At 43.3% G+C, this 20,747-nt stretch overlaps 1 protein-coding gene across 3 annotated transcripts; it reads left to right on the top strand.

Annotated features, from left to right (window-relative positions):
* Positions 1–4,931: 4,931 nt before the first annotated feature.
* Positions 4,932–15,664, top strand: LOC103189859 (transmembrane protein 233). 3 transcript variants are annotated; one of them, XM_042337642.1, is made up of 4 exons: positions 4,932–4,948; positions 5,600–5,793; positions 13,146–13,280; positions 14,763–15,664. In XM_042337642.1, exons 2-4 carry the CDS (start codon positions 5,614–5,616, stop codon positions 14,769–14,771), a joined length of 324 nt encoding a protein of 107 aa, XP_042193576.1. In that variant the 5' UTR covers positions 4,932–4,948; positions 5,600–5,613; the 3' UTR covers positions 14,772–15,664. The 3 variants fall into 3 exon arrangements, with proteins under 3 accessions (XP_042193576.1, XP_042193577.1, XP_042193578.1); XM_042337643.1 differs by lacking the exon at positions 4,932–4,948 and adding an exon at positions 5,000–5,018; XM_042337644.1 differs by lacking the exon at positions 4,932–4,948 and adding an exon at positions 5,218–5,236.
* The last annotated feature ends 5,083 nt before the right edge of the window (positions 15,665–20,747 follow it).

The following is a 20,747-nucleotide window of genomic DNA, read 5'->3' as shown; positions in this document are numbered from 1 at the left end:
ATCACTGCAGAGAACAGCTCAACTGTTCACATTGCTTCAAAAAGTGTGTGGTTTTTTATATTTAACCTGCACTTCCTTTCGTAGCGATACTTTTCCCTGAAATGCTACATCTTCGAGCCTGGGAGGTAAGGCTTTAAACGTGTGGTCAGCTAAGGTGGATTCATCCCAGAGTTAACCTGGCAAGCAAAGTCTTTGACACTGACATAGGCTGGGGCACTGATACCATTTAAACTGCTGACCCACAATATACTGTAAGGTCACCTGTGGTACCAATGGATAGGTTTAAAATCCTGTTAGACCGGAGTATCAGGGAGGGCTGTTTATACAGTAACACCAGTTACTGATGATGCAGGTTAGTGGTAGACTGAGACTGGGCTCTGATTGTATGATAAATAAACCTGATTGTAAGATTGATCCAGCGCTGCCTTTGGTACGAGTTTCTAACAATAAAATCCTTCCAAAAATCAGCAGCCAGGTGCGACCCCAACACAGCACACAAACACATGTCAGCAACAACTACTGATGTGGTGAGAGTTGCTGTGAGATTCGAAGCGGGCGGGGAGGAGATGGGGGTTGAAAACTGAAAATAAATGACCGTAGTTGTATTTCTCTCTTGCGTTCTACCCCTTCGCTGGATCACTGCCTTAAATGTATTAGCCCTGAATGGGATGGGGTCAGAGATTTACAAGGAGCGGGACATTTTCTGGTTGGGAATTGGAGAGGAGGCATTCATTACTGGTCCCGCCGTTTCCGATCCCAAAATTACATCTGCCCCATCTTTTATCAGGAACTTTCTTCCGAGCAGCCAGAAAGAATTCCCAATGCCACTGATCTTAAAGTCATTGCTCTTAAAGTCACCTTCAAGGTTGAGATCCGGTTCAGAAAGAGTGCCGGTAACCTGGAGTCTACTGGAGTGCTATGGGTTGCTTCTACCTGGGTACACGCCCCTCCAGGCAAAGGAACAAAGCCTTGTGCAAAAACCTTAACCCAAAGAGAGAGTTGGAGAGAATGCAGGAATGGCCCACTGCAACGTTCCACAAAGTAACTTTGGGAGACAGCAGAAAATTCCTTGTGCTGAACCCGTGGCTCACGGTGTCGGGACGATGAACAGCTCGTACGGCGAATAAATCCCATCCAGAACCGGGGAGGGGGGGGCGCTGTCGAGCATTTGAACGCTAAGCAATGAATGTCACAGAGTGGTTTCGGCTTGCTGTATACATAACATAGAGCTTGTATTTGTTTTCTATATTTGGAGGGAGGTTTCATAAAACGGTACAATTATTTGTAAATGAAATACAATCTACTGTTTAATTTGTATATGAAGAGAGACACGTTATACAAATGCTTATTTTTTAGTAAAAAAAACATGCTGCTGCTTTTTTTATATAGTCCTGTCTTGTAGGGAGATTGGAAAACTCCTTAAAGAGATATTTCTATGAAGTGTGTATGTTCACGAACCACTGTAATAATAAAGAAAAATAGCGATGGGAACCCAATGTCTTCTCTGTACTTTCTTGCATTTTGTTTCTATTATGTTTCCTGCTCTTTGTCCAAACACTTCTTTTTGATGAACCGATGACCTAACATCACCAAAGCTTCTGACGAAGAACCTTTGTGGCCCATTTGATCTTATCTTATTATTATAATAATAATAATCCTTACATTTGTTATAGCGCCTTATCACTTTGTTTAGATGTCTCAAAGCATTTCAGAATTTTCTATAAAGTGAATTGACTAGATTTTGTGGGCAAAATGCAGCAGCCAACAGCAGTATCCCACAAACAGTCGTGGATTGAATGGCCAATAGCCTGAAAGCCTGAAAGCCTGACTGCCGATGGTGGGGCAGGTAAGGTGGGGGGTGGGTGGGAGGTGAAGCAGCCCAGTGCCCACCCAGCAGAGGGAGCGGGTGGATTGGTGGGGTTCAAGAGGCTCGCAGAGGTAAGCTAGGGAAAGACCGTGGAGGCATTTAAAAGTGAGGACAAGAATCTTAAACTCTATCCTCAGGGGGATGGGGAGCCAGTGAAGCCGGGCGAGGATAGGAGTGATCAGCTCTTGGAGCTTGGTGTGGCAGAGGACACGAGCTGCAGACTTCTGAATAACCTGCAGCGTGTGGAGGGTAGAGTTGGGAAGTCCAGCGAGGAGGGAGTTAGCGTAGTCAAGCCTGGAAATCGTCAGTGGGAATGATATGAGACACATGCTTCCTGTTGAAGCTGAGGTGGCTGTGAGACACACCTCAGGAGCCACATGGGACTCGTGGCTCTACCTTCCACAACATTGCAGTAGGGAATAGGAAGCCACTGGAGCTTGGCGTGTATGAGGGTAATGGGCTCACAGAGCCTGGTGCGGGAGGGAATGTGTGTTTTCCAAGGACTATCCCCACTGTTTGGCCTGATTAATCCATGGCAGCCTCAGAACTTTACTCTGCGAGAGCACTCGCCCTGCTCACTGGTTTCCAATATCCCAGGTCTTGCTGACATTTGCCACTACCTTCCCCAATGGGCAGGTCAAACATCTCCGGCAACATGGTTGCTTGATCCCCTAGATGGCGATGGAGGACTAGTGTATCGTTTGGCCTTAAACGTCATAATCATCAGTCAATGAACATAACTGTCCATCAGCGAAATTATTTTTGGAAATGTGAGTGAAGAGCGCACAAATATTGTTTCAAAGCACAGGGTGTCCACAAAGTCCTGTTACCTCCCGCCCTCCCCCCCCCCCTCCCCGTATGAAACAGTGATATGAGACTAACGAGGAGCTGAAACAAAATGTCAGAGATGCATTTGGCCTCCTCGCTCCTCCACGTTACGGAAGATTTTGCACCGAACGTGGCAACGGATCATGATCTACCACGAAGATGATGGCGCTCACACACGCACACACACACACGTATCCTCTGGACGTCTAAATGCAGTTAAACATTTGCACTGAATACAATGAAGTAACTTCTAAACACAATTGCCATCGTTCTTCCACATGTTTCGGTTGTTGGTCAGTGGGCTGTAGGGGGAAAAATATAAGGCGGTAACAGGATTTTACCCTGTAGATGGTAACCACCGGTAGGGAGACTCAGTATAGTGGGGAGCTCAAGATCCAACAGGAGTAGCATCTAATGGCTCTTATTTATATCAGCTGACCAGTGAGGAAAGTTGTTTGGGTAGAGGTTATAAACTTCTTTTCCCTCGATCAGCAGTAACACCACTGCAGAGTTTGGCTGAACTGTGTGGATGACATGATATCCGAACCAGGGGGACTGAAGTCTTGATCTGGGAGTGACACCACATGCAGACGCGTTCAAGAATGTGCACAAACATACAGAGCTTTTGGCTTGGCCACCACCTGTATTTTTGGAATATGCCGAGGCGTTGTCGGAAAGAAATCGAACGGGTTCAAATCTCAAGTTAGAAATCTTGTCGGGATCCGAATCTCAATGCAAATTTCCTACTTTTTTTGATCAAAGATAATAAGTATGAATCAAACATGATTTGAATGATTTGCTACATATTATAGTTGGAGAAAATAAGACTTGATTAGATCTTAATGACTTAATTGAGGGTGTTTTGTGTTTGTTGTGTGCATTACACAACGCGTTTTAGACAAATTTAATTGAGCTATACATTATAGAGTTTGCTACAATGCATGTTAATCTAGTTGTGTATGATTGCATATTCGGGTGTATGTTATATTATGGTGTGTGATGTGCTTTAGTTTAGATGTGTTGAGTATCATTGTATTCAATTGCATATTACGATGTGTGCTGTAGTGTGTATTCATTTTGTTGTTTATTATTTCAGTATTACAACGATTATTAAAGTCAGTTATTAATTTATTAATTTGTGTTATTCATTTTTCCATGTATATACAATGTATATTACAGTCAGTTGTTTATGGTGATGTGTGTATTAGTACACACGTACAAAGTGTAAAGTATGTTACTTTAATAAACAAAGTGTAAATTATAATAATAATTCTTGCATTTGATGTAGCGCCTTATCACGTCGTTCAGATATCTTAAAAAGCGCTTCAAAGAATATACTGTAAAGTGAATTGAATGTATTACTAGTGTATTAATTTAGCTGTATATTTCCATGTGCTGTTCTATATAACAATTAGCTGTATATTATGATGAGTGCATAATATACAGTCAATTCACTTTGCAGTGTGTTCTGTGAAGCGCTTTGGGACGTCCTCCCGACGTGAAAAGCGCTATATCAAATGTAAGGATTATTATTATTATTATTATTTCATTGTATATCATTGGGTGTTGTGTATTAATTCAATTAAACATTGCACTGTAGAATGATTATTATTATAAGTAAGTAAGCGAGCTGATATTTTGAGAGCGGATTAATTATTTTTTTAAAAATTAATGTTTTGTAATGAAATGTTATTCGAGTAAAATAAAAAAAACCACAATGAATAGAAACAAAATGTTTCATTACTGAGTCACGAAGTAACACAGTCCTTGGATTGACTGTACATTTAACACCAATAAACAGAGAGGGCTCAATCCCATCTCTCAGCAACACATTGTCTGTCCAGTCTGAGTTATTTACAGTGAGAAGCAGGGAAAGAAGTATCATAAATCAGCACATAGCTGCAAAAGGGATCTATTCCCTGCTGGAAAGCTGTGAATTGTAATTACTGTGTTTTCCAACAACATCTTCATTGAAATGCCAAGTGATCTGACCTCAGCAAATCTGCTTTCACACCACACACCTAAACACTCTGGAGGCAGCAACTGTAATTCATTTGATATTTGTATTAATGCACAGCAAAGTGATGCCTCTTACATTATTAACCCTCACTGTCACTGAATGGGTTGATACAGCACATCACACACCCTCACACACACACACACATATACACATATACACACCCTCACACACATATACACACACACACACATATACACACCCTCACACACATATACACCTGTTCCTTCAACAGGGTGAGTAGGAAATGATTCCATGTGCTCCCATGTTTTTTGAGGAACTGGCATATAGGGAGTGCAGGGCAAGGTGGGGGGGGGAGGGTGGGGAGGGGGAGGGGGGGGAGGTGGGGAGGGGGGGAGGGGGGGAGGTGGGGAGGGGTGGGGTGGGGGGGGGGGGGGGGAGAGTGTTGGCTGACTGTCTGTCCAGGGTGAGGGTGATACCCTGGGAGTCAGGCTGCTGGAGCCTGCAAACCAGATCAGTGATCAGCAGAGCTGAGGCGTGTGTGTCAGTGACACAGTGTGTGGGTCAGTGACACAGTGTGTGGGTCAGTGACACGGTGTGTGGGTCAGTGACACAGTGTGTGGGTCAGTGACAGTGTGTGTGTGTGTGTCAGTGACACAGTGCTCAGTGTGTGTGTGTGTGTCAGTGACACAGTGCTCAGTGTGTGTGTGTGTGTGTCAGTGACACAGTGCTCAGTGTGTGTGTGTGTGTGTGTCAGTGACACAGTGCTCAGTGTGTGTGTGTGTGTGTGTCAGTGACACAGTGCTCAGTGTGTGTGTGTGTGTGTTAGAGTCAGTGTGTGTGTGAGACAGACAGACAGACAGACAGACAGACAGTCAGATCCCAGTGCAGACACACACTGACACACCGCCTCTTCTCTGCTGAAGACCCCGTCCGCTCAATGTCTCATTCAGTGAACCACTGGGAACTAAAGCGATCTTTAGAGGAAAGTCCAGAGACCCACATCGACAATGAGAGCCAACGGGAGAGACTGTCTCCCAACTCCATCATCCTGTCCGTCCTGTCCTGTTTCTGCCCGTCCTACCCCATCAACATCGTGGCTTTCGTCTTTTCCATGATGGTGAGTGGGTGGGTGGGTGGGTGAGTGAGTGAGTGAGTGAGTGAGTAAATAAGTGAGTGAGTGAGTAAATAAGTGAGTGAGTGAGTAAATAAGTGAGTGAGTGAGTAAATAAGTGAGTGAGTGAGTAAATAAGTGAGTGAGTGAGTAAATAAGTGAGTGAGTAAATGAGTGAGTGAGTAAATGAGTGAGTGAGTGAGTAAATAAGTGAGTGAGTGAGTAAATAAGTGAGTGAGTGAGTAAATAAGTGAGTGAGTGAGTAAATAAGTGAGTGAGTGAGAAAATAAGTGAGTGAGTGAGTAAATAAGTGAGTGAGTGAGTAAATAAGTGAGTGAGTGAGTAAATGAGTGAGTGAGTAAATGAGTGAGTGAGTGAGTAAATAAGTGAGTGAGTGAGTAAATAAGTGAGTGAGTGAGTAAATAAGTGAGTGAGTGAGTAAATAAGTGAGTGAGTGAGGAAATAAGTGAGTGAGTGAGGAAATAAGTGAGTGAGTGAGGAAATAAGTGAGTGAGTGAGGAAATAAGTGAGTGAGTGAGGAAATAAGTGAGTGAGTGAGGAAATAAGTGAGTGAGTGAGGAAATAAGTGAGTGAGTGAGGAAATAAGTGAGTGAGTGAGGAAATAAGTGAGTGAATATATGAGTGAGTGAGTGAGTGAGTGAGTGAGTAAATAAGTGAGTGAATATATGAGTGAGTGAGTAAATACGTGAGTGAGTGAGTAAATAAGTGAGTGAGTGAGTAAATAAGTGAGTGAGTGAGTAAATAAGTGAGTGAGTGAGTAAATAAGTGAGTGAGTGAGTAAATAAGTGAGTGAGTGAGTGAGTGAGTAAATAAGTGAGTGAGTGAGTAAATAAGTGAGTGAATATATGAGTGAGTGAGTGAGTGAGTGAGTAAATAAGTGAGTGAGTGAGTAAATAAGTGAGTGAGTGAGGAAATAAGTGAGTGAGTAAATAAGTGAGTGAGTGAGTGAGTAAATAAGTGAGTGAGTGAGTGAGTGAGTAAATAAGTGAGTGAGTGAGTAAATAAGTGAGTGATTGAGTGAATGAGTGAGTAAATAAGTGAGTGAGTAAATAAGTGAGTGAGTGAGTGAGTAAATAAGTGAGTGCGTGAGTAAATAAGTGAGTGAATATATGAGTGAGTGAGTGAGTGAGTAAATAAGTGAGTGAATATATGAGTGAGTGAGTGAGTAAATAAGTGAGTGAGTGAGTAAATAAGTGAGTGAGTGAGTAAATAAGTGAGTGAGTGAGTGAGTACAAAATACACAGTCACTCCACTTTGCAGCAATAATAATAATACAATAATAATCCTTGCATTTGATATAGCGCCTTATCCCATCGTCAGGACATCTCAAAGTGCTTCACAGAATACACTCTGAAGTATATCCTGTGAAGCACTTTGAGATATCTCACTGGCGCTATATCAAATGCAAGAATTATTATTATTATTATTATTATTAGAAGTTAGTAAGCATGCTGATATTTTGAGAGAGGGTTAATTTCTTAAATAATTTGGTCACTCAACTTATGTTGTGGGACACTGCTGTGTGCAATTGCACCCACAAAATACACAGTCAATTCACTTTACTGTTTTATATTCTGTGAAGCGCTTTGAGACGTCTCAACTACGTGATAAGGCGCTATATCAAATGCCGGTATTATTATTATTATAATAAGTATGTAAGCCCGCTGACATTTTGAGAGAGGATTAATTTTTTTTTAATGCTTTATTTTTTAATATCCGCTGATAGTCATAAACATTTCTCCAGAGAGGTAACTGAGTCCGAATATATTCTTAGGTTATTTCATGGATTGCTACTGAATGAGGTTATTGTTTCGAAACGCTCTTAAATTCGGCTTAAGCGTTCAATTAGTTTATCATCTAAATTCGTGGCGGTTTCAGATTGGTGTTTGTTTCAAAAAACGATTTGAAGTGCGAGAGAGAGAGAGAGAGAGAACTATTGCAAAGTTTGTCAGTCAACTTTACAGTTTCACACACCCACTAAAACTTCCGGTAACGTCCGGAAGTCTGGGTTCGGTTTTCAATGCGTGACGGAAGGTGGCATAACTTGCCTAAGGATTGACTCACGTGGCTTGGAGGGGGGGGTTTTGATTTCCTCCATCAACCGTGGACTTGGAAAATAAGTAACACACGTTCAGTTTACATCAAGTGGCCCAGGTCTCCCCCACTCGATCTGATATGGATTGTGAGGAATCCAACCTTCATTGAAATCAATCCACCCACTGCTATTGGAATCACAGGATTCTACCAGGAAGTTTTTCTTTGCTTCAGAGGCTAATCAACCACTGGAACTGGGTTATTAGGGACGGTGGTAGCTCCCAGGGCACCAGGCACTCATTTAGAAAGCAGCTTGATTCTGTGATGGGGGGTAGGGTAGGGTGGGTAGGTTGTTCTGGAGGCAGGAGATCATCTGCGCCAAAGGGCCTTCTCCATCTAGACCAATCTTGTGATCTTGTGCCTAGTGAGATGTCACATTGAATGGCTAACTGCTTCCAGAGGGATTGAACTGCTGTACATCTTATGGAATTGGGAAACCGGTTTGGTGACTCAAGGCGTGAAGATATTCGGCCAATTTGATCTTATCCTCCCAGACTACACCACCAAGTCTATTGTCTTCCCATTACCCACACCGTTCACTTACTTCATGGCTGTTTGTGGGACATTGCCCTGCGTGAATTGGCTGTCGCGTTCACCTACAATATACACAGTCACCTCACTTGGTGGGGTATTCTGTGAAGCATTTTGAGATGTCCTCCCAATGTGAAAGTTGCTGCATCAAATACAAGGATTATTGTTATGAATATTATTTGGACACAGGCCCTATCTTTAAGAATACCCACGTTATAGTCCTCCCACAGTGCTCTCTATTAAGATATACAATTTTAGTTGGTTAAGCTCTAGGAGTTCCCTAACACACATTCTGGGGCCAAACTGCTAAACTAGTCAGTAGCAGGATATCCAACAGTCCAGATGACACAGGTCAAGATACAATACTGTACAACAATCATAAAGGCTTGGACTCTTTATACATGCAAATGTTCTTATGTTCCTGATAAGCTGTGCCAGTTTTTAATTACCCTCTAGGTAAAGAAATACTTCCTGGTGTCTGTCTTGAAATTGCTTGTTGCTTGTAACCCTAAAGGATGAGTTCTTGAGCATTGTTTGAAACTCTAGCTCGTTGCATTTGTGTTTAATATCAATCATTGCATTTGATATTTGTGCTGAAGTGTGTTCTAATACTGGAAGTGCTTGTCGTATGGTCAAAGAGTGACATCAACAGTTGTGTTTAGATGATAGGGACAGCAGTAGAGTTGGTTTTAATAGCTGGTGTGTATTTGGTTCTAGCAAGGAATGTGTTAACATTTAAATTGTCAGAACGAGGGATCCTATATTGCTTCATATACCTCTGTGAATATAAAGCTTGAGTAAATCACTGACAGGAGTGCCAATGACTTGTCTCTCATGTCCTAAGGTTTGCTCCAATGTGATTTCCACTACCCAGCGTCTGAAACCAGTCTATATGGCATCTAAAAGCTTTGACAAACCTTCCTTCCCACACATGAATTGCATCCCTGTGCAGAATCTCTCAGAGCAAAGGTGGAGGTCCAACAGTGCTTTTGTTCACTTCCTGGCTGTTCGCGAGACTTTGCTGTGTGCAAGTTGACTGCCACGTTCGCCTGCGAATACACAGTCACTACACTTCACAGGAACATTGTGAAGCATTTTCGAGACATTCTCGATGCTCTAGGCGCACTGTCAAATGCAAGGATTATTATTATTATCTTCTTCAACAAGTACCAAGTCTTACAAATGCATCTGCTGATCTGCAACAGTGGTGGAACAGTAGCTGAGCTGGTTAGTAGAATCCAGATTGCAGGTGGTCCATTTGTTGTTTGAAACGGTGAAGATTTGTGATTCGTGGCTAAGACATCTCAATACCCACATCCCATGCAGGGCTTCGGGGGAAAAGAGAAGGAAATCTTTGCCCTATGCTGTGGATAGAATCTCTTCAGTCAATGGTCCTTTCCAGACCCTCATCTAATAGACCTGTTTTGATTTGTTTCATTTGCTGCACTTTTAGTATAGTAGTATTTGCTATACATAGTGCCTTATCAGATCAGAAGGACATCTCAAAGTGCTTCACAGGATTTACTGTGAGACGGAGGCACTGTATTTATAGGCTAAAGGGGGAAGCAGAATTGTGCCCATCGATGTTCCACAAACAGCCATGAAACGAGTGACTACTTTTATTTGGGGAATGTTGACCAAGACACTGGGAAAAACTCCCATCTCTTTTCGAATAGCGCCATGAAATCATTAATGTTCACCTAAACAGGCAGACAGGACCTCGGTTTAACGTCTCATCCGAAGGACGCCACCTACAACAATGCAACAACCCCCTCTCCCTCTCTCTCCCCACCCACCACCCCACATCCCCAGCGCTGCATTGGAGTGTCATCTGAGACTATGTGAGTTCAAGTCCCAATGGGGGATTCAAACCCACAACCTTCTGACTCAGAGGTGAGAGTGCTACCACGAGTTAAGGCTGACCCACTCCACCAAAGCACAGTATCTTCCAATATCTTAGATATCTTCTGTCCATATGTGCGCCTGTGTCCTCACAGGGATCATTGGTGTAATTTACAGCTTTGTTGAAAGGCTCAACTGATTCTTGGTGTCGTTGAACATCTGACTTCTCCAGTGATGGGAATGTGTCCTTTGCTAGCAGATGTTTTCTTACAGTCGTAGTGTATGATTTGGTGGAAAACGCAGGCTGATTTTAACCCCTTCTGAGGTGTCTTTCTGCCACGCGATGTTGGCAGAAAGTCCCAAGAGGCTGTCCTGTCTCCCATCAAAAACACAGCCCCTGCTCTCTGGTGTGAGCTTCACACCAATAGGTGATGCGTTGCTGTGATATGGGGTTGAATCCCTCTGCTCATCGGTGTAAAGTGTTGCTGACGTTTCCTTATTGTAGGAAGGGTGTGGGAGTGACATTTTATCTCAACTACTTAGTATTTTGCAGGAGTTGTAAATTCTGATGATATTTTAAATGTCAGTCTGGTTCAGTTGGTAGCACTCTCGCCTCTGGGTCAGAAAGTTGGGGGTTCAAGCCTCATATCAGGATTTTGGGCTCATAGTTTAGGTGGATACTTCATTGTAGTGCAGGGGAAGTGCTGCATTGTTAGAGGTGCCATCCTTCAGATAAGATAATAATCCTTTATAATAATAATCCTTGCATTTGATACACCACCTTTCATGTCATCGAGAAGTCTCAAAGTGCATCACAGTTTACACTGTAAAATGGGTCGCCTGTGTATTTTGTGGGAATCCTCGCATTTGATATAGCACCAAATCACAGGGAGCTGAGATCCTGTCTGCCTGTTTAGGTGGATGTTAGAGATACCATGGTACCTGGGCAGGGCAAATCGTTAGGCAAGTTTCCTTACTTCACACGCCTCTGTTTACCTAGCAGCGAGTAGGAACCTGGATGTTAGTCGATTGGCGGATCGCTTTTCCGTGGGTAAAAATCCCTTTAAAATCGTGTTTTTAAAATAATAATAATAATTTGGTCATTCAGTCCACACCACGGTTTGCTCACAAAATATACAGTCAATTCACTTTACAGTCTATTCTGTAAAGCGCTTTGGGACGTCTCGAAGACGTGATAGGGCGCTATATCAAATGCAAGGATTATTATATTATATTATTACAAAAGAGAAGGGAGTTTCTCATGCCAATAATGTTCTGGCCAATAATTTCCCAAAGAAAATTGTTAAGTCAAGGCTATTTGTGGGACATTGCTTTGTGCAGATTGCCTGCCGTGTTCTCCTGCTAATACACTCACTGCTCTTTACAATAAATCCTATGAAGCGCTTTTAACGGCGTGATAAGGCATGATAATAAATGCAAGTGTTTTTTCATGTGCCATGATTCTTTCACCCGTGGAGGGTGAGTGTTTGTTTCATTCAATAAAGCTGTGGTGTGTTCACTGAGTGTGGAAGGTCAGGTTTACAGAGGGTTGCATGGCCAAGGTTGACGATTCATCTCATGTCTCTCTGTTCATCTGAATTCACTGTTGTTTGTTAATGTGTGTGACTGTCATTATGTCTAGTTCAGTGCTTGTTTACTATGTTTGCTATGTTTACCTGTCTAATTTTGTTGTTTGACTGTATGTGACAGTGTGCTTGTTTGTCTAATCTTAAGCATGGTGATGGGTTTCCGCATGCACAAAGACACCCGGCTGACCAAAAAAATCATTCTATCAGAAGTCAGCTCGATTGCACCTTAGCTGTTTGACAGAGTGTGCACAGAGGATTCAGTTCATTCAATTCCATGGATTATTAAAATTGAATCACTGAGAAACAGTGTGCTTATTTGTCATTGGCATCTCTCTCTCTTTGGTCTGCCTGATTCATTATTTGTTTATAAACGGTACCCAGCTGTCTATGTTTTGGTCACAGTCTACGTTTCATGTGGCACAATTGTTAATGATGCCTCACTGGCTTTGGCAATTTAAATACGTAATATTGTGCGATACGCACATCATTTAATCAATATGAAATAATGAAACGCCATCTGTTCTGTTGCATTTCAGGGAAAAATATATTTGCCTTGTGTTGAAACATGCTAATTACACATCCGTGCTTAATCAGGAATCATTTGCTTCATTGCTGAGGGCTCCTTGCTCACAAAGCTTCTGGCTTTTATTTTTTTTTTGATTTGATTTGATGTGAGTTCACTGTGGGCAGAATGTTGATGAGTCACTGGTCCTGGATTAAGGCTAACGCCGTGGGTTATTATGAGTCAGCAATGTTTAGTGTCCTGACAGACCCGCGTAAGAAATTGTACACACGCCATCAAATCGTGTCTGATCGTAACTGCTGCGAGTCATTATCCCTCCCATACACTTCCCATCAGATGGTGTCAATGCTTTTGTGCATTTCATAGTGAACAGTTCTGCTCACCAGGAAGCTCGTGGGAGATCCTTTTATCCCACTCGTGAGGGCTCAAATCTGCACTTTGTCAAATGGCAAAGTACTGACTATCCTTCTGGGTGGGGGAGGGGGTAAGATTTACTGTATTTGTCGAGCATTTCAGGCGACCAGAATTTGGCAAATTCCTAAATGCGTTGGTTTTCTCATAAGACCTATAGGAAACTAAGTTCAAAGTTAAGACTGAATTCAACAGGTTGCCAAATTCTGCTAAAAAGTGCTAAAGGATAAATGTGGACAGAAATGGAGTTTATCCCTAGTGTTGGTGTGTTCAGTGATACTCGACACAATAATGTAAAATCCATCATCACTTTTTGACTGATGTTTTTTCCCCCTCTCTCCCTTAAGTCTCTACAAAGCTATAATCGAGGTGATATCGACGAATCCAAGAAGCTGGGGCGTGTAGCGAAGTTGGTTGCCATTGCAGCTATCATCCTTGGATTATTAGTTATTGGGATCTTCTGCATCGTTCACTTCACTACGGTAGGCAAGCTTTCATTTCATATCATTTAAAGCAGGTTACTCTTCAAGTACAGACGGCTGGCGGTTTGTGGGACGTTGGATGCTGGGTTCACCACAAGGCACAAAGTCACTCCACTTTACAGTTTATCCAGTGAAGTGTTTTGAGATGTCCTCCAGGCACGACGTGTGCTTCTATCAAATGGAAGAATTGTTATTATTATTATTATTATTATTATTAGTTCGCCCACAAAATACACAGTCAATCCACTCCACAATACTATATATTCTGTGAAGCGTTTTGAGATGTCTCAACAATGTCATAAGGAACTATATCAAATGGAAGGATTGTTATTATTATTATCATTACATTTCAAACTCAGAAATTAATGCAATGAATTATGAATCCTCCTGATTATACTAGTAATTTTACTGGTAAAACAGTATTCTAATTATTGTTACAAAATAGAATTATTAACAGTTAAATATTATCACTATCAACATTTACATCTTTCCCCACTATATGGAATAAATCTTACATATTGTTTGAATTGACTACACTTTTACTGATATCAATACAGGCATACAGGAAATGGGACCATTCTTGTATGTAAAAGTGTGATGAATCTCTGGAACTCCCGGCCTCAATCCCTCCGCCTTGCCCCCTCTTTGCCTGTGTTCAGATCTCCTCTGAAGACTCCTCTTCAACCGTGCCATCGGTATAAATGTATATAAATGTAACCTGTCGTGTATAAGCCTGGCCAGAGATACAGACACCACAGTGATCTTATGCAGTAAATGCGATACAGTCAGAGAGTTTCAGCTGCTTTTGGGGTAAGGTATGATGGGAGCCAGGCAACAACAACAACAACAACACAAGATTACATTTATAGAGCGCCTTTCACGTCGGGAGGACGTCCCAAGGCGCTGTACAGTTGGGTCAGGACCCGAGCAGGGGGGAAATGGTCAGGGGGAGGGGAGGGAAGGGAGGGAGCGAGGAGGGCGTAGAGAGTCGAGAGGGGAGCTGAAGGCACGGTCAAAGAGAAAGGTCTTGAGACCGACCTTGAAGAAAGAAAGGGAGGAAGCGGCGAAGGCACTGGGGGATGGAGTTCCAGAGCCTCGGGGCTGAGAGGCTGAAGGCCCGGCCACCGATGGTAGGGCGGTTGGGGCGGGGGATGTGGAGCAGACCGGAGGAACAGAGAGTACGGGCAGGTAGGTAGGGGGATAGTAGGTCAGAGAGGTAAGGGCGCGAGGCCGTGAATGGCCTTGTAGGTGAGGATGAGGATCTTGAATTCGATCCTCTGGGGGATGGGGAGCCAGTGGAGGCGAGCGAAGGTGGGAGTGATGTGGTCACTGAATGTGACGGAGGTGGAGGAAAGCGGATCTGGCCAGGGAGCGGATGTGGGGTAGGAAGGGGATCGAACCTGACGCCTAAATTGCGCGCTGGTTCGGTGAGTCTAATTCTTATCAATCTCAGTCATTCATTTGCATTTGCTTCTCTTACAGAACCAATGACACCTGCCAAACATTGAGGAAGTTCAGAGTCTCGGGAGAAACTCGTCCACACGTAATCATGTCACCCCAAGAAAAGGAAGGCGTTACGCTTAATCAGCTCACGTCTCGTGCAGTTTGTTATAATTGACATAATCTCTCTCATTCAGTTGACTTTCAGGCCTGATTGTGTGTGTTTTTGTTTTAAATCCCACACGCAACTTTTTTTTAAAAAAAGGAACAGTTTGGGGAATTTTCAGTTCAAGGACATTTGTCGAGAAAAAAATACAAGTTCTCTCTGCAATCAGATCGTGGATAACTAGAAGCAAACCAGCATCAATAATTATTACTAGATGTTAGGTTTGGTAACAACAAATCTCTTTAATTTAATGCACCACGTGGTCACCCAGGCAGGGCAACATCTTATCATGTGTAAAGTCGTGCGGCAGAAGCGATTCTCAAGCAGAATTGGATGACTCCACCCGAATCCTCCGCTCCACCATCAGCGGCCGAGTCTTCAGCCACTGCGCCCCGAAACTTTGGAGCTCCCTCCCTCAATCCCTTCACCGCGCCCTTGGTGCTTGATGTCAGATTGTGAGGGATTGGAAACGTTTATAGAGAACTTTACATTTGTTTTATATTTGCAAATGTTTATATATATATATTTAAAAAAAAAGTTTTTTCAGTGACTGATAAAATGTTATTTTTCTGTACCTTAAGTCACAGGTGCGTACCACTGAACTGTTCACCAGACTTTCCAACACTTCCCTCCACAAGTTACAGATTATTCAGAACTCTGCAGCTCGTGTGCTCTCCCGCACTAAGCTCCGTAAACCGATCACCCCATCCTGTTATGTATGTTTAACGTTTTGTCCACAAAAATATACCGTCAATTCGCTTTACAGTATATCCTGTGAAGCGCTTTGAGACGTCTAGAAGATGTGATAAGGCGCTGTATCAAATGCAAGCAGTATTATTATTACTATCCTTGCCCGACTCCACCGGCTCCCCATTCCCCAGTGTTTAAAATCCTCGGCTCACTTTTAAAGCCCTTCACTCCGGTGCTCCTTACCTCTGCAACCTATTAACAACATCCCAACCTGTCCGCTCCCTCCACTCGATGGGCACTGGAATACTCCATGTTCCCCGCTCTGCCCAGCCCACCATTAGTGGTCGGGCCTTCAGCTTTCCGGCCCTCACCCTTTGGAATTCCATCCCAGAGTCCCTCCACTTCAGCCCCTTCCTTGCCTCCTTCAAGGCCTGTCTAAAGACCTTCATCTTTGACCGTGCTTTTGGCCACCCTCCCATGCCCCCACTACCCTCCAGCCCTCTTGATTCCAACCCCCGGCTCGGGTGCAAACCCTTGACTGTCCAGTGCCTTGGGAAGTCCTTTCAACATGGAAGGTGCTGCATAAGTGTAATTTGTTGTTGTTGTATCTTTGAATGTCTCTTGTAAATAATTTTGTGTAAAGGTGCAGACCCTCAACTATCCAACACCTTGGGACATCCTCCTGATGTGAACAGTGCTTTATACATGCAATTTGCTACTGTTGTTGTTGTTGTCTTGTAGAAGTTGCAAAAGCACAATTAGTGTGACATTAAAAAATAAAGCGAAAAGCTTTACCAGGTGATCTGTTCATTAAAACTTAAACTTGAAGTCCGGTGAGCAGGGAGTTAGTGTAGTCGAGGCTGGATGTGATGAGGGTCTCGGTAGCGTGAGGGGAGAAGCAGGCAATGTTGCGGAGGTGGGGGAAGGCAGATCAGGTCATGGCACAGATATTTAAAGGACAGTTGAGAGTCACACAGGACTCCAAGGTTCCATACTGACTTGAACCTCTTGGCTCCCAATAACTCCGGCCTATTTGCCTCCCTAGGTAAGTGCCAGGGCTTTCTCTGGTTGTGTGTACAGTACTGTACGTAGGTGAGCGTCGAACGGTATGTCTATCAACATCTCTCCTTCTGTCAGTGCATTAGCAATGTTTTTTATTTAAACAGACATTATTCTCATTTTTTGAACCGTAGTCATTTACAATACAGAAGAAGGCTATTCATCCATCATGTCTGTGCCGGTTCTTGTAAAGAACAATCCTTTTAGTCCCGTTGACCTGCCTATTTCCCTATAACCCTATAATATACTCCTTTTTAGATATCCATCTGTTTCCATTTGAAAGCAAATATAGATGTACAATAGAACTATCTACATGATAATTCAGATGTGCCAAGCCAGGCAGCAGAACAGAAGGCACAGGTTTTGAGTTGTGAAGCGCATTTTCTCGACAGACATCAGGAAGTCTTACTTTACATGGAGGAGAATTAATGCCAAAAAGAATGGTTGAAGTCAGGACATTAGACTCGTTTAAGAAATGGTTTGATGCTGTAATGGGAAGATGGTAGAGTGAGTATTGGAAGGATGGGATCAAATGAGCTGAAGGGTCTTTTTCATCCTAACCTCTCTTGTGTTCGTCCAATTTGCAGGAAAGACCTTTAAGTAATTTAATAGGTAATAATGCAAGTTGTTGTTGTACTAAAACATCGGTGAGTTCAGACAAGCAAACTAAGATTTTTTTGGTCAAGTGGGTGGTCTGACCCACACGGAAACCCATTGCCACACTTAACAGTATCCAAATCAGACAGCGTTCCACGTAGGAATGCAAAGTTTCCTCTGTCTGGAATGGAACCACTCTGTCAGGAATCTGGAATGGAATGCATACTCTCTCCCTAATGTGTTACACCCTGATACTTGGAAAGTATTAGGTGTAGGTTGGGCAGAGCCAAGGCTTGTGGGGAGCTCACAGTATGGTAATGCTGGAGTTTAATCAGCTAGAACCATGAGCACTGCCTGGCAAGCTTCCTGCTGGCTGTTCCACCTAAAACCACCCTATCCATTAGGACTTTGGCTTGTCCCAGTGTCTGCTCTGCCCCTCCAACTGCTGCCGCATAGTCAGACATGCTTGCCGATTATCAATAGTGCTTTGGAGTAAAGCCTGTCTCATGGTAAAGTCTGCGATCATGAAAAACCAGCCCAGAGAATTTACTCGAATTGCATTGCCATCACAGCACAGCTCCAAGGAAACTCCGCTACAGCACAAAAACAAGCTAGGAATCCCGTCACTCTGGTATTTTCAGACTTTGCGACGTGGGAAATAACATCACAATCCACCCATGCATCCAAATTACCATTGCTCACCGTCTCACTCACACTCCTCACAGCCATCACGTGCCTCTCTGATTTATTCTTGAAGTTGTTGACAAAGTCTGCTGCCACGATTTCCTTGGGGAATCTGTTGCATGTGTTAACCCTAACCCCCCTCGCCCCCCCCACCCCCATCCACCCCACACCCCACCCTGTGCAGTGAAACCCCAAAAATGTTTAACATCAATATCTAAAACACTTGCTGCAGTGTAGACTAATCTAGTTGTCATTTGGGTTAAGAGAGCATAGCATGCTTGGGTGCACATTGGCAAAAGTATTTGGAGACCGTTACGTTATGTAAACAGGTCTAGCCTCGATTCTGGAGAAGCACAGTCCATTCCCAAGGCACATCTTATTACTGGCAACGACAGATGTGGTTCCTGAACTGCTGGCTCAGCGGGTGCTGTGGTATCAGTGTCTGAGACTCGAAGCTTGGACAGGTGCATTACATGGCCACATGTTAAGGCCTGCATTTCGAGATGTAATCTTATAGTGCACTCGGCTAATTATAGAAAACTGTGTTCGCTCAGAAGCTCATAACCTGAATAATAATAATAATAATCCTTGCATTTGATATAGCGCTTTTCACGTCTTCCAAACGTCTCAAAACGCTTCCCAGAATAGACTGTAAAGTGAATTGACTGTATTTTTTCGTGAGCGTAATGCGGCAACCGATTGCGTGATTGAAGTGACCAATTTTTTTTTGAGGGATTATTATCAGGCGTGTGGAGTAAGGAAACTTGCCCAAGGTTTCACTCTGCTGGGAATCGAACCCAGGTCTTTCACTTGCAAAGTGAGCGCTCTAAACACTGAGCTACAGGACTCCGAATGCAAACAGCGATTGGGTGCACATCTGAAAAAGAACGGTTATAAACTTAAGTTGTCGAGAATCATCCTGATAGTCTCAAAGGCTACAAGAAAAATGCGTGGAAATAGACAGCTGGGATGTAAAAAAATGGATCATGTCCTTTCTCAAAATAATTGGTGCATTTCAGTCCTGACAACTAACAACTAACTGAGTTTTTCTCAGATTAATTCTTAATTAATGAATCTTTTTTTTGGCCGTTGACATAAACTGGCAGGTTTGTGGAATGAGAAGGCGTGGAAAAAGCCCGGAAATTACTCATCCTTTTTCCTTCCTTCCTTCTTTCTCAGCCTTGTGTGCTAATGTGCTATGTGTGATTATGTAACAACACACACCCAACAAGGCTTGAGCCTCAAAATCCAATGTTTCGGCAAATCACACACTATATTTAATTAGCTCATTCCCTCCAAGTAAGGCAATCTCAGTGAGTATGATACAGGGTCAGGACTTTGGACAGAAGGATCCTGACTTCTTTTCAGATCTTGCCTTATGTTTCGCCCACAAAATACAGTCAATTCACTCTACAGTATATTCTGTGAAGCGCTTTGAGACGTCTCAAAGACATGATAAGGCGCTATATCTTCTCTTTGACCGGTCTTCTCTTTGACCGAGCCTTTAGCTCCCCTCTCGACTCTCTTCCCCCTCCTCGCTCCCTCCCTTCCCTCCCCTCACCCTGACCATTTCCCCCCTCCTCGCTCCCTCCCTTCCCTCCCCTCACCCTGACCATTTCCCCCCTGCTCGGGTCATGACCCAACTGTGCAGCGCCTTGGGACGTCCTCCTGACGTGAAAGGCGCTTTATAAATTGAATCTTGTTGTTGTATATCAAATGCCAGGATTATTATTATTATTGTTTGTGAATTTCCTGCATGGCGATGGCTGAAATCAAAAGGGTTACATCAAAATGTAATTTTGTTGTTGTTGACTGAATCCCTTCATGACTCAGTTCATAATGTCTGATTAGAAGAGTGACTGATAGGGCGCAGTTTACAGGGAAACTGTGACTCCTCACCAAAGGGCAGTCTTGTGACTGAAGAGTCTATTTTTCCTCCTTCAATTTTCTCGCTGACCTTCTCCCTTTACTCCTCCTCTCCAGAAGGTGGGGACTCGCGATGGGTGTGTGGGGGGCGCTGGGGGCAGTGGCATTGTCTGCAGGAAGCAGTAACTCTCTGATACCAGTCGCATTGCCATTCTTCAAGTCTGGAGAGCTTCAATACAGTGCAACACTTGACAAGAATATTTCATGGTTTTCCTGACTCTGATGTCTATTCCCTCCCCACCAAACCGCTAAAAAATAAGTAATGAAGCGCCAACTTTATAATAATAATCATCTTTGCATTTGATATGACGCCTTATCATGTCGTTCAAAGGTCTAAGCGCTACACAGGATACATTGTAAAATGGATTGCAGACAATGGACTGACTGGCTGTATTTTGTGGGCAACACACACACAAACCTATGTAAATTACAGGCTTCCCCTGATGGTCTGCTGGGTTAAGGTCCCATCCAATGCAGTAGAGGGTCATACAGTTCAATGGTTTCATGTTCAAATCCAATCCGTGCTTAGTTAGCTTATCTGAGCCGGGGTGTTTCAATTGGCCTCAAAATCCTTTCGTTCAGGGGAGAAACGTCAGCCAGAACTCCTGAACGCTATCCAATGACTCATCCAGCAAGACACATATGCGTGGACGTCAGATGAGGACAGGATCAGGATCAAGTGCCTACTGTGGCCGAAGAGGGTGGCACTCAGCCATCAACAGGTGCCCTCCCTACCTGTGTACCTCGCCCAGTGAGAGCTAACAGGGGCGAATCAGCTTCAGAGGAGAGAAAATTGGTAGGAAAGGAAAAGTTTTATTTAAATTTAAAAATAAACACATTAGAAGAAAGTCAAAGTACATAGTGCCCTCTTGTGGTTAACGACCGCAGAACATCTCGAAAAATTC

Source organism: Callorhinchus milii, unplaced genomic scaffold (assembly GCF_018977255.1).
Source record: "Callorhinchus milii isolate IMCB2004 unplaced genomic scaffold, IMCB_Cmil_1.0 Scaffold8, whole genome shotgun sequence".
Classification (NCBI taxonomy): domain Eukaryota; kingdom Metazoa; phylum Chordata; class Chondrichthyes; order Chimaeriformes; family Callorhinchidae; genus Callorhinchus; species Callorhinchus milii.
This window is presented reverse-complemented; position numbering and strand designations above follow the sequence as displayed.

Coding starts and splice junctions, on each gene's coding strand:
- LOC103189859 (XM_042337642.1), top strand. CDS start 5,614: ATGTCTCATTCAGTGAACCACTGGGAACTAAAGCGATCTTTAGAGGAA. Junction 5,794..13,145: donor CTTTCGTCTTTTCCATGATG/GTGAGTGGGTGG, acceptor CTCTCCCTTAAG/TCTCTACAAAGCTATAATCG.